The 13,042-nt window shown below is 41.1% G+C and overlaps 1 protein-coding gene across 9 annotated transcripts in view; it reads right to left on the minus strand.

Moving 5' to 3' along the window:
- LOC138737246 (WD repeat-containing protein 26) overlaps positions 1-13,042 on the minus strand; it is a 261,475-nt gene that overhangs the window by 81,690 nt on the left and 166,743 nt on the right. For 8 of the 9 annotated variants that reach the window (XR_011340851.1, XR_011340852.1, XM_069887979.1 and 5 more), the window contains exon 11: positions 11,459-11,537. Coding sequence is in view for 7 of the 9 variants with exons in the window: in XM_069887979.1 (XP_069744080.1) it covers positions 11,459-11,537 (79 nt within the window). In the remaining 2 variants the exon portion in view is untranslated. Of the gene's footprint in view, positions 1-373; positions 437-11,458; positions 11,538-13,042 lie in introns of those variants that run through there. The other variant, XM_069887984.1, reaches the window with a different exon arrangement.

Consider the following 13,042-nt stretch of genomic DNA (forward strand, 5'->3'; position numbering starts at 1 on the left):
AGTGCACCCTTCCCTATTAATCTGCTCAGTTTCACTTGAAGCAAAAAAAAGAGCTGGTTTCACTGCAGTAAATGCAGAGGTAATATGGGAAAGCGCCAAGAGTTAATTCTAAATACTCCTTCATACATTTATTACACTAAAGTTCAACTAGTCATGTTAATATCTGTTTATGGTCTTCAAATGCCAATGGAAAAATTCCATGTTCAAATGTAAGCTGAACAGTGCATATCCACAATATTGTGGGTTTCACCATCATACCATCTTCAACTCAATGCAAGCAACCAGAAGTGTATCACGGTGCAACCCTAAGTTCAAAGGAAATGTTTCCATAAACAACAAGCAACCCCCTGATTTGATCAACAGAAAATCTTACATGTTAGCACAATTGACTCCAGTTTGTTTGGGTCACAGATAATTCAGTTCTCCTATTAATTATCTGTAAAGAAAGAGGATGTTGAGGATGTGGGGGTGGGGAATTGGGCAGAAATAAACATCATGAATGGTTTGGCTGCGAAAATCACAGTACCTAACAAACATTTAATAAAACAGTAACATAGCTTATTTGGTGAGGGAACGGTGAAACAGACACACACACATCCAAACATCTTCTGACCCTGTAAGCAATTCAAAGGAAAGAAAGACTGGGAAAAATACACTGTTAGGATGTCATTTTGAGTTCACAATCCTCTAGTCAGCTACTCAATTCATGTTGGACATCAACAAGCAGATGGATGCATTTATAACAACTCACACTACTTCCAAATTAACTCCCAGGTAAGATGAGAAGATTAGGAAGTGAAGATCTATCACTCTAGGCGAGAGTTGCAAAGGAAGTTTTGGTTCAATTTGTTAATGGCTGGGGCTATTAGACTCTTTTGGGCAGGGGACCCTGAGTTAAGATGAAAATCTGGATTTAAAGATGATCAATTTATGTCAAAACATTCACATTCAATGAATTGCACTCAGCTACAAAAATTAGGAGGGCAAAGATGGGGTGTAAGATACCACTGCAGAAAATAATGGAAATTTATAAGCATTTATATAAATAAGCAAGTGGGCTACCAGGGAAAAAGGGCCCATTAGTGACCAAAGGGTAAATCTGTCCATGGAGATAGAGGATGTGGGTAAGAGTTTAAATGAATATTTCCCCTCTGTACGCAATAAGGAGAAAGACATTGAACTCGCACATGAAACAGGAAAGTATATTGGATGCATTAATACTGTAGAGCCTAATGAGATGAGGTGTAGCCCAGGCTGCTCTGGAAGGGACTGAAGAGATTGGTGGGACACAGAGCAAGATTTTTAAGGAAGGTTCCAGGTGACTGCAGCACATCAAATGTAGTAACAGGGATCAATCAGGAAGCTAGAGGGTAGTGAGCCTATCTATGACTGTGACAGGGAAGGTATTGGGAGACACTGTGAAAGGCAGGGTGGATCAGGGACAGCCAGTATGATTTTGGCGATGGAATCCAGTCTAACTAATTTGATTTATTTGATTTTTTGAAGTAACAAAATTTATTGGTGAAGGAAATTCAGTTGATTCAGTAAGGGCTTTTATAAAGACCCAGCTAGAAGAATGGCCCAATAGGTTAGACACCGTGAAATCCAAGACAAGAATGATACAGAAGTTTTAAGAGGAGATTTTCCAGGATGTTGCCTGGAATGGACAATGTCTTATCCGAGCTAGGGTTTTTCTCTTTGGAATGAAGGACGTGACTTAATAGAGGTATACATGATTACGCGAGTAAACAACCAGCCCGTATCTCCTGGGGTGACAATGACAAGTAACAGGACAGCAGTTTAAGGTCAGTGGAGGAAAGTTTAGGGGAGTCATCAGACGCAAGCCTATTACACCGAGAGTGCTGGGTCCTTGGAATGCATTGCCGGGGTCGGTGGTGGAGACTCGTACTATAGGGACCTTTAAAAGACTCTTAATGCAGGCAAATAGATGTAAACAAAAATAGAGGGTAATGGGTGTGAGGTAGGGAGGGTTTAGATTGTTATGGAGTAGGTTCATTTAGGTCGTCACAACATTGTGCTGCAATGTTCTGAGGTCTATATTGTAAGATGATAAATTGGATTTAAAGTTGACCTGGTAATAATAAACAGAGGACAATGGTGAAAAGACATTTTGTGATTGTAAACCTGTTAGCAAATGGAAGCGTTACTGATAGGGAGGACGGTAATCAATGGGCGCAGAATGATAATGAGCAAACCTGTAAGTTGAGCGGAGGGATGAGATATGGAGTTTAACCTCAATGACTAGAACCGTATCCATTTTGGAAGGTCTAATCGGGGTAGAACATACACCATGAGCAGTAGGACACGAAGGAGAATTGAGAAATGTTGATGTACAAGTCTGTATTTTGTTAAGGCAGGTGGATAAGATCAGAAGAAGGCATGCAGGATTTTGGAGTGAAACGCAACTCTGCAGTCATAATGAATGTAGTAAAAACACAAAAATGATGGAGGAGCTCTGCGGCCCACGCAGTGTCCACACGGGATAAAGATGTAGAACCAACTGATTCCTTCTTCAAGGTCGGAAAAAATGGGCGGCAGGCACCTGAATAAAATGGCTGGAGGAGGAGGGAAGAAAGGGTAGGGAAGAGGAGCAAAGGCCATTATTGGACATAGAACCATAAACAATACAGAACAGAAACAGGACTCTTTAGTCCTTCTGGCCTGTGCCGAACCATTTTTCTGCCTAGTCCCACTGATCTGAACCCAGTCCATAGCCCTCCATACCTCTCCCAACCACGTACTTGTCCAAATTCTTCTTAAATGTCAAAACTGAGCCGGCATTCACCACTTCAGCTGGAAGCTCGTTCCACACTCACACCATTCTCTGTGTGAAGAAGTTCCGCCCCCTCATGTTTCCCCTAAACTTTTCCCCTTTCACCCTTAACTCATGTCCTCTGATTTGTATCTCACCTACCCTCAGTGGAAAAAGTCGACTACATTTACTCTGTCAACCCCCTTCATAGTTTTAAATACCTCGATCAAATCTCCCCTCATTCTTCCACGCTCCAGGGAATAAAGTCCTCACCTTTTTAACCTTTCCCCGTAACTCAGTCCTTGAAGTCTGGACAACATCCTAGTAAATCTTCTCCACATTCTTTCTATCTTATTGATATCTTTCCTGTAGTTAGGTGATAAAACTCACACAAATACGGTAAATTTTGCCTTGCCAATGTCTTATATAACTTTACCATAACATCCCAACTCCTATACTCAATTCTTTGATTTATGAAGGACAATTTGCCAAAAGATCTCTTTACAACCCTATCTACCTGTGATGCCACTTTCAGGGAATTATGTATCTGTATTCCCAGGTCTCTCTGTTCTACCACACTCCACAGTGCTTTATCATTTACTGTCCTTTCTGGGTTAGCCCTTCCAAAATGCAACACCTCACACTTGTCTGCATTAAATTCCATCTGCCATTTTCCAGCCTATTCTTCTAGCTGGTTCAGATCCCTCTGCAAGATCTTTGCTATCCACAACACCTCCAATCTTAAGTGTCATCTGCAAACTTGTTGATCCAATTTACCACATTATCATCCAGATCATTGGTAAAGATGTCAAACAAAAATGGTCCCAGCACGGATTCCTGAGGTACCACTAGTCACAGGCCTCCAGTCTGAGAAGCATTCATCCAAACTTACTCTCTGGCTTCTCTCATCAGGCCATTGTTGAATCCAGTTCACTACTTCACCATCAATTCAGAGCACCTGAACTTTCTTGACTAACCTTCCATGTGGGAGCTTGTCAAAGGCCGTACTAAAGTCCATATAGACAACATCCTTTGTCTTTCCTTCATCAACTTTCCTGTGAACCTCCTCGAAAATCTCTAAAAGATTGGTTAAACATGACCTACCACGCACAAAGCCATGTTGACTATCCATAATCATTACCTGGCTTCCAAATACTTGTATATTCAATCTCTTAGAACACTTTCCAATAATGTACCTACCACAGGTCGAGTACCCCTTATCTGAAATGCATAGGACCAAAAGTGATTTGGATTTTTTCAGATTTTGGAACACTATTTAAAAAATGCACTCATTCACTCAGACTTAGATACATGAATTCACAATACAAAAATTTACATATGCACACATTAACTGAATAGACATATAGTATATTGAAAAATCTACACTCAATAATGCACAAATTACATCCGCCACGTTCCGTTCTCCAATTGGGATTTCGTATTACCTTATGGGACTACGGACGAAAAAACTTTTGGATTTTGGATCTTTTCGGACTTCAGGCATTCGGATAAGGGGTACTCAACCTGTACTGATATCAGGTTCACTGCCTATAATTTTGAGGGTTACTTTTGGAGCCTTTTTTAAACAATGGAACAACGTGATCTACCCTCCAATCCTCTCACTAAGGACATTTTAAATATTTCTGCCAGATCCCCTGCAATTTCTAAGCTAGTTTCACTTATGGTCCAAGTGAATATCTTGTGAGGCCCTGAGGATTTATCCACCCTTACTTGCTTTAAGACAGCAAGCACCTCCTCCTCCTCTTTAATCTGTACAAGTTCCATGACCTCACTGCTTGTTTTCTTTACTTCCTACGGCTCTGTGCAGTTTCGCGAGTGAATACTGATGGAAAAAAATGTTAAGATCCCCCATCTCATTTGGCTCCATATAAAGCCGACCACTCTGATTTTTCAGGGGACCAATTTTGTCTTTTACTATCCCTTAATATACCTGTGGAAAACCCCTTACGGTTTTACTTATAATTAAAATTTTCTATTTTCAATTTTTAATTTAAATGTAGACATACAGCAGGGTGACAGGCCCTTTCGGCCCATGAGCCCTTGCTGCCCAATTACACCCAATTGACCTACAACCCCAGTATGTTTTGAATAGTGGGAGTAAACCGGAGCCCCGGAGAAAACTCACACAAATACGGGGAGGACGTACAAACTACTTGGGAATTGAACCCCAGTCCCGGTCACTGGTGCTATAACAGTGTTGCACTAACTGCTACGCTAACCATGCCCTTCACGTTGTCTGCCAAAGCAACCTCATGTCTTCTTTTAGCCTTCCTGCTTTCCTTCTTGAGGTTTATCTTGCATTTTTTATTCTAAAGTACCCCATTTGCTCCATTTTACCTATACCTGCTATATACTTCCCTTTTCTTCCGAACTTTATCCCCAATATCCCTTGAAAACCAAGGTTCCCCATGCCTGCAAACTCTGCCTTTAATCCTGACATCAACATATACATTCTGCACTCTCAAAATTTCTCCTTTGAAAGTCCTCCACTTATCTTGAACATCCTTGTCCGAAAACAACCTATCCCAATACAAGCATTCTCGATCCTTTCTCATTTCCTCAAAATTGGCCTTTTGCCAATTTATAATCTCAATCTGAGGCCCAGACCCATCCTTCTCCAATAATTAACTTGAAACTAATGGCATTATGATCACTGGACCAAAATGTTCCTCTTCACATATTCTGTCATCTGCCCTGTCTCATTTCCTAATAGGAGATCCAGTATTGCACTCTCTCTTGTTGGTACCTCTATATATTGATTTAGAAAACTTTCCTGAACACATTTGACAAACTCCAAGCCATCCAGCCCTTTTACAGTTTGGGAGTCCCAGTCAATATGTGGAAAGATAAGATCTCCCATGATCACAACCTTATGTTTTCTGCTGCCGTCTGCTCTCTCTCTACAGATTTGCTCCTCCAATTCTTGCTGACTATTGGGTGGTTTATAATACAACCCCATGAGTGTGGTCATGCCTTTCTCGTTCCTCAGCTCCACACATATAGCCTCAGTAGACAAGCCCTGTGGTTTGTCCTGCCTGAGCACAGCTGTGATATTTTCCCTGATGAGCAATGCCACTCCTCCCCCTAATTCTATCGTGTCTGAAGCAACGGAAGCCTGGAACATTGAGCTTCCAGTCCTGCCCATCCTGCAACCAAGTTTCACTATTGGCCACAATGTCATATTTCCATTTGCCAATCCATGCTTTAAGCTCATCTGCTTTCCCTTACTACAATACTCCTTGCATTGAAATAGATGCACCTGAGAAACATTTCCACCACATACAATCTGTTAACTTCTAACATTACATGCAATTTTAACATCATTGTTTCTCTCCTCCATTCCTCTATCTGCTATGGCACTCTGGTTCCCATCCCCTCAAATCTATTTTAAACTATTCAGTTGGGACAAGTCCCATATTCTCCGTGAAAGCCCAAAGATCCAGAAACCTGAACCCTTCCCTCCTGCGTCATGACTTCAGCCACATGTTCAGCTGAATTATCCTCCTATTTCTAACCTTACTGGCATGTGGCGTGGGTAGCAATCCTGAGATCACAACCCTGAAGGTCCTGTCCTTCAACCTAGTGCCTAACTCCCTGAATTCTCCTTGCAAGACCTCCTCACCCTTCCTACCCACATCAATGGTCCCTATGTGGACCACAGCATCTGTCTGCTCACCCTCCCTCCTGAGAATGCTGTGAATTCAATCTGAAATATCTCAGACCTTGGTACCAGGGAGGCAACATACTATCCAGTATACTTCATCTCTTCCACAGAACCTCTCATCTGTCCCCTAACTATGGAATCCCCTATCACTACAGCTCACCTCTTCTCCTCCCTTCTACAGGACCAGTTTCCACGCCAGAGACCTGATCGCCATGGCTTGTCTCTGGTAGGTCGTCCCCCTCAACAGTATCCAAAATGGTATACTTGTTATTAAAGGGAACAGCCACAGGGGTGCTCTACTCTACCTGCTTGTTCCCTTTCCCTCTACTGACTTTCACCCATCTAGCCTTCTCCTGCCTCCTAGGTGTGGCAGCGTCCCTGTAACTCCTGTCTGTCACCCTCTTTGCTCCTTGAATGATCCGGAGTTCATCCAATCCCAGATCCAATTCCTTAATTCAGTTTTTCAGGATCCTGCTGGCTCCCCGACAACCCACATTCTGCAAGAGGAGCATTCCCCTGCCTTGGCTGCCATTCCCACTGTCCATGACTAGAGGAACAAAATATATATCTAAAACCTCCCCTTACCTGTGCCCACCTGCTGAATCCTTTTTGTTCCTTGAAATAGAGTGGTCCTTATTCACTTCAATTCCTGCACCACCACCTCAGCCCCTAATTTCCAAAGCCCCTTGAGCCAAAGCCTTTCCATTCTGACAGTCCACTCCGATGATGAATGCTCTTTCCGATGATGAACACAGTCCCTCATTTTTATTGTGATGCTTGGGTCACTTGACCTCGATTGCCCTTCAACTGTTGAAATTGATTGCCGAATCAGCTACTATCGGGATAGGAGAACAGGAGAGGAAAGGTGAGAATTGAATGGAGGAAGGGGGTGGCTCTGTGAATACAGAGCTGGAGTAAAAGGGATAGAGGTAAAGGGAAAGAGAGAAAGCCAGAGCTTATAGGAAAGGAGACATTGGATAGGGGAAGGGGAGACACTGGAGTGGGGGCTAACAGAAACCAGAAAAGTCAATGTTAATGCCATCTGGTTGGAGTGTGCCCAGACAGAATGTTCGCTGGGACAAAGAACATGAGAGTATGGAGGTCATGGTTCAACTTCATAAAACTTCAGTTAGGACTCAGTGGGAGTATTGTCATCACACGATTTAACGGATATGAGTGTAATGGAAGGGATGCTGAGATTTACCAGGAAGTTGCCTGCTATGGGATATTTTATTGATGAGGAAAGACAGGGTAGGCTGAATTTGCTTTCTTGAGAATGGAAAAGGCTGAGAGAGGATCTGTTGTCTGTATATGCGTTTGCACCAATGACCAAAGAATGCTATTTTGTCCCATTGTACTTGTACAATAATAAACTTGTTAGAGGCATCAAAAATTATGAGGGTGGATCATGAGAAAGCTTTTTTTGTTACAGAGATATGAGAGGATTTGTGTAAAGTGAGGAGTAAGAGGGTTAAAGGAATCAGAGGATTTTGTTTTTCTGACAGGTGGTTGCAATCTTGAGCATGTGAGATTGTGCTAGAAGCAGGTAGTCATATTGTATTTTACACATCTTGCTAAGTGCTGTTAAATTGGATGAGTGAGCCAAAGTAGTCTATTTCTTGCGATGAACCCTATGGTGAATTTCAGACACAAGTAGGGCCGAACTAGTACGGCCGAACTGGCCTGTTCTGTGCTGTAAGTGGTTATGGTTATATATATGGTTGACGCTGAGTGCAAGGTGAAAGAAACAACAATGGCGATCACCTACTTTTAATAGTACTCACTGAAGGGTTATCAGGGAAGCCGGTCTCATTCGACATCTCATAAAAAGATTATACATTAACATAGAACTTCACTTGAATAGAAGAACTTGAAACCTGCACGCAGAGGTAACAGGACTAGAAATTGAAGCAACCAAACAGTTGGTCAAAGGAGGAAATGAAAATTGTCAACTACAAAAATATGATACATTGCGAATAAACTAAATGACCAAGCAGCAAATTAGAGAATGGATTCTTGGAGTCATCTATACATGCCACCAACTCATTAGTAAACCAATTTAAAATAAACATTAGAATTCTACAATGAGATGTAGAAAATTACTGTGTACTAAAAATGAAATCCACCATGAGCTTTGAACAATTTATGTGTCATTGTCATCTAAAGTAATGTAGCGTGAGGTACATTACCCTGATATATTTATGAAACATGTTAATTACAAATGAACTTTTGCTACATTTGGATTAATAGAATGTAAACAATACTTTGTTGCAGTTCCATCATCCTTGCCCATTCCACCTCCCAGAGAATACTGACCAATTATATAAAGTAGTTGAAACGAGAATTCAACAGATCCCACTCTTATTATCATTCCATTCTTTTGTGTTATGACAAACAAAAAGCCTGCAATATAAATTCCATCCATAAAAAAAGCAAACATCCCCAATGCATAAAGTTTATACCAGCTTTATCTACAAAAGAGATAGATTGGGCTTGAGGCAAAAATAGGCTCAAAATTACACCATCAATAGCTGTTTAACAGAATAGGTTTTGGTTTTTTTTTAAATCATAAAATAACTTAACATAAAATAGCTCCAAGCAAATAAGTCACAGGGTCAGCAAAATATTCAGTCAAAGCTTACAAAGGGGGTGGGGGGGGGACACAGAAACAAAATTTAAGAAAGGTTTTATCTTGCTGATAAGCAGCATAAAAATATTTTTAAAAATTGCTTCTGTTAATCTCAATTTTTGTAATTTGACAATTCCAATCATATTGAGGATTAATTTCAAGACTATTCCTATTCTTGTAGGTACTTACGTTTCATTTCACAAAACTTTGCCTAATCCTTTGTGTCTTCATTTATTATCAAAATTCCGCAGGTCATGATAACGGAAGCTTCCTTCTATTAATTTTCAGATTTATGTGGTAAATACTTTAACCAAGGAGGGGATGAATAACCAATAGGAGTTGTGAAAGATTTCTCGACTGGTATAACAAGACACAAAGGATAAGGAAGTTTTCAATATCTCATGCAAGAGTCAGGATAAGGCTGAGGGAGTAAAAGGTAACAAAGGATTAGTTGTTTACTGTTAAGCTAGGAAATGGAGGACCAATAATTGTACTGAGTTAGGATAAAGAGATGGGGGTGTTCTCAGCAAGATGGAATGTAGCAGAACTGTGGGAATGGCAAGTCAAGATATAAAAACAGTAAAGTGAGGGGTTTGGTATCACATGGAGAGGCAATAAGGTGTGGATTAGGTAGGAGCAGAACAGTGGCACAGCTTGGAGAACTGCCACCTCACCTCTTCAGTGACCAGGGTTCAACCTGATCTTTGATGAGGTGTACAGTTTATACATTCTCCCTGTGTCTGCATGATTTTTCCTCATGTCCTCTGGTTTCCTCCCAAATCTCCAAGACATGTGGGTTGGTCACCATAAATTGTCCAGTGTGTAGGTGAGTGGAGTCTACATCTTTGCATGATCCAAGACTGTGTGGCCAAACATTGCTCCAAGTCCATCTATAAATTTGTATTTGTCACCATTGTCGTGGGCCAGATTTCAAACAAAGACAAGTCGGAATGTGGAAAGATTAGTATCTTGCTGCTAAGACATCAACCTTTCCCTCAGTGCCAGAAGACTAAGGAGCTGCTCATAGACTTGTGGAACTCCCCCATCCACATCAAAGATGGAGATAGTACACAGTTTTAAGTCTTACTGATGCCATGGCCAAGGAAGCACATCAGCATCTTGAATTTCTCAGAAGCCTGCTGCTGTCTTGGGAAAGCAGCCAACACATTAAGACACATTGCAGTCCCGTCACATTCTGTTCAGGCCCTCAGGAAGAAGATTCATGAGTATGAGATCACACACCACCAGATTACAAAATTCAACGACAGTTTCTTTCCTACTGCCATTAGATTCTGGAATTAACTTCACCAAGTAAAATGATGCTGCCGTTGCTCTGTACCATCTGACTTCTCTCTTTCACTCTGCCCTTTACTTTGCACAATGTCTTACTTGTTATACGATGGATGAAAGGCCTCAATGGTCTGCTCCAAAACCAACTCTATCACTGCATCTTGTTACATGTAATAATAAACTTGTCCTTGAGACTCAGCATGTCATCTGCAACCCTCAACAACTTCTAGAGATGTCCTATCAAAGGTATCTTGTCAGGATGCATCACTGGAACTAATCTGCCCAATGCAGGAAACCGCAGAGTTGTGAACACAGCTCAGATTGTCACACAAACCTTCTTCTCTGTCGCAGCATCCACAAATCCCACTGCCTCAGAAAAGCAGCCAACATATTGGAAACACCCCCCCATCCCAACCTGGCCACTGTCTTCTATTGGAAGCAGATTCATGAATGTGAGATCACGCACCACCAGATTCAAAGATTGTTTATTTCTTGCTGTTATAACTCTTGAACAAATCCCACACAAGTAAAATTGTATTATTTGGTCTCTGTTCTAACTGATCTCTCTTTGTAATTTTGCACTCTTTTTACCAGATGTGTTAATTAATTGGACTGCTTGCAAAATGTACTCTCAATGTACTTTGGTACATATGACTGTTATCCCTCAGAGCATTTCCCTGCAACCTACTCTTCCTTCCATTTCCATAACTTACTCCCCAGATTCTACTCCTCAGCTATACCCTTGGGGAAATTTACAGTGGCCAATTAACTGAGCGATCAGCATGACCTTGGATTGTGGGTGGAACGTGGAGAAGCCATACAGGGAACGCTGGAGGTCAGGACTGAACCTGATCACTAACACCATGGTGATTCAATGTGACGTGTAAAGTTCAGCTTCTGAGATTTGTCAGGAGGAGGAATCAAGGTTGTTAATTACTACTTGGGTCTGGTAGACATGCAGGTTGTATAGAATAAGACAAATTAAGACCTTTTCATGGCAGAATGAAGTCTTTGATCACTTGAAACTGATGAAAATGCTACAGCAAAAAATGCTTTCCAGATGGACATCTGCTTTACATACCTGAGTTGCTACATTTAACAAGGCGAGTCTTCCACTCTTTGAAACAGTAAATGACATTATTGGATGATCCTCTTGCACTCTGTAATAGAATCAAACATGAATCAATCTCAAAGATACCTACTTCAGTGAACTATAATTTCAAGATCAGTCATAATGCAATGTGAGGCTATACTCAGCATTATATGCGTGGGGATTTTTCTTTCTTCCTACAAAGCTAAAATATTAAGAAGCAAAAGTAATTAAATTTAACAGACAATCTTCATTTAATTTGATTATTAAAAATATTTTCATTGACATATTTCTTTAAAACTTATTTGGGCTCAGTGATCGACAGGATTCTTCAATCTAACAGAATACAAATGCATAATTGGTGTATGAAATAAATTAAAAAGCTGGGAAATTTCAAAAATAGGCATCTATTTACTAGCAACAGTCTTCCTTTTAAAAAAATCAGTCACTTCAAAATAGATAGGAGTTGAAAAAAGAGTGAATTAAGGAGAGTTAACTGGATACCAGTTGATGGATACTGGATACCAGAGTCAACTGGATACCAGATGATGGATACTGGATACCAGAGTCAACTGGATACCAGTTGATGGATACTGGATACCAGAGTCAACTGGATACCAGTTGATGGATACTGGATACCAGAGTCAACTGGATACCAGTTGATGGATACTGGATACCAGAGTCAACTGGATACCAGTTGATGGATACTGGATACCAGAGTCAACTGGATACCAGTTGATGGACACTGGATACCAGAGTCAACTGTATACCAGTTGATGGATACTGGATACCAGAGTCAACTGGATACCAGTTGATGGATACTGGATACCATAGTCAACTGGATACTAGTTGATGGATACTGGATACCAGAGTTAAGTGGATACCAGTTGATGGATACTGGATACCAGAGTCAACTGGATACCAGTTGATGGATACTGGATACCATAGTCAACTGGATAACAGTTGATGGATACTGGATACCATAGTCAACTGGATACCAGTTGATGGATACTGGATACCAGAGTTAACTGGATACCAGTTGATGGATACTGGATACCAGAGTCAACTGGATACCAGTTGATGGATACTGGATACCAGAGTCAACTGGATACCAGTTGATGGATACTGGATACCAGAGTCAACTGGATACCAGTTGATGGATACTGGATACCAGAGTTAACTGGATACCAGTTGATGGATACTGGATACCAGAGTCAACTGGATACCAGTTGATGGATACTGGATACCAGAGTTAACTGGATACCAGTTGATGGATACTGGATACCAGAGTTAACTGGATACCAATTGATGGATACCAGAGTCAACTGGATACCAGTTGATGGATACTGGATACCACAGTCAACTGGATACCAGTTTTTAAAATTTTTTTATTTTTCACACTATAAACCATCTTCTTTTTTCTTTGGCTTGGCTTCGCGGACGAAGATTTATGGAGGGGGTAAAAAGTCCACGTCAGCTGCAGGCTCGTTTGTGGCTGACAAGTCCGATGCGGGACAGGCAGACACGATTGCAGCGGTTGCAAGGGAAAATTGGTTGGTTGGGGTTGGGTGTTGG

The sequence above is a fragment of the Narcine bancroftii genome, chromosome 6 (assembly GCF_036971445.1).
Source record: "Narcine bancroftii isolate sNarBan1 chromosome 6, sNarBan1.hap1, whole genome shotgun sequence".
Taxonomy (NCBI): Eukaryota; Metazoa; Chordata; class Chondrichthyes; order Torpediniformes; family Narcinidae; genus Narcine; species Narcine bancroftii.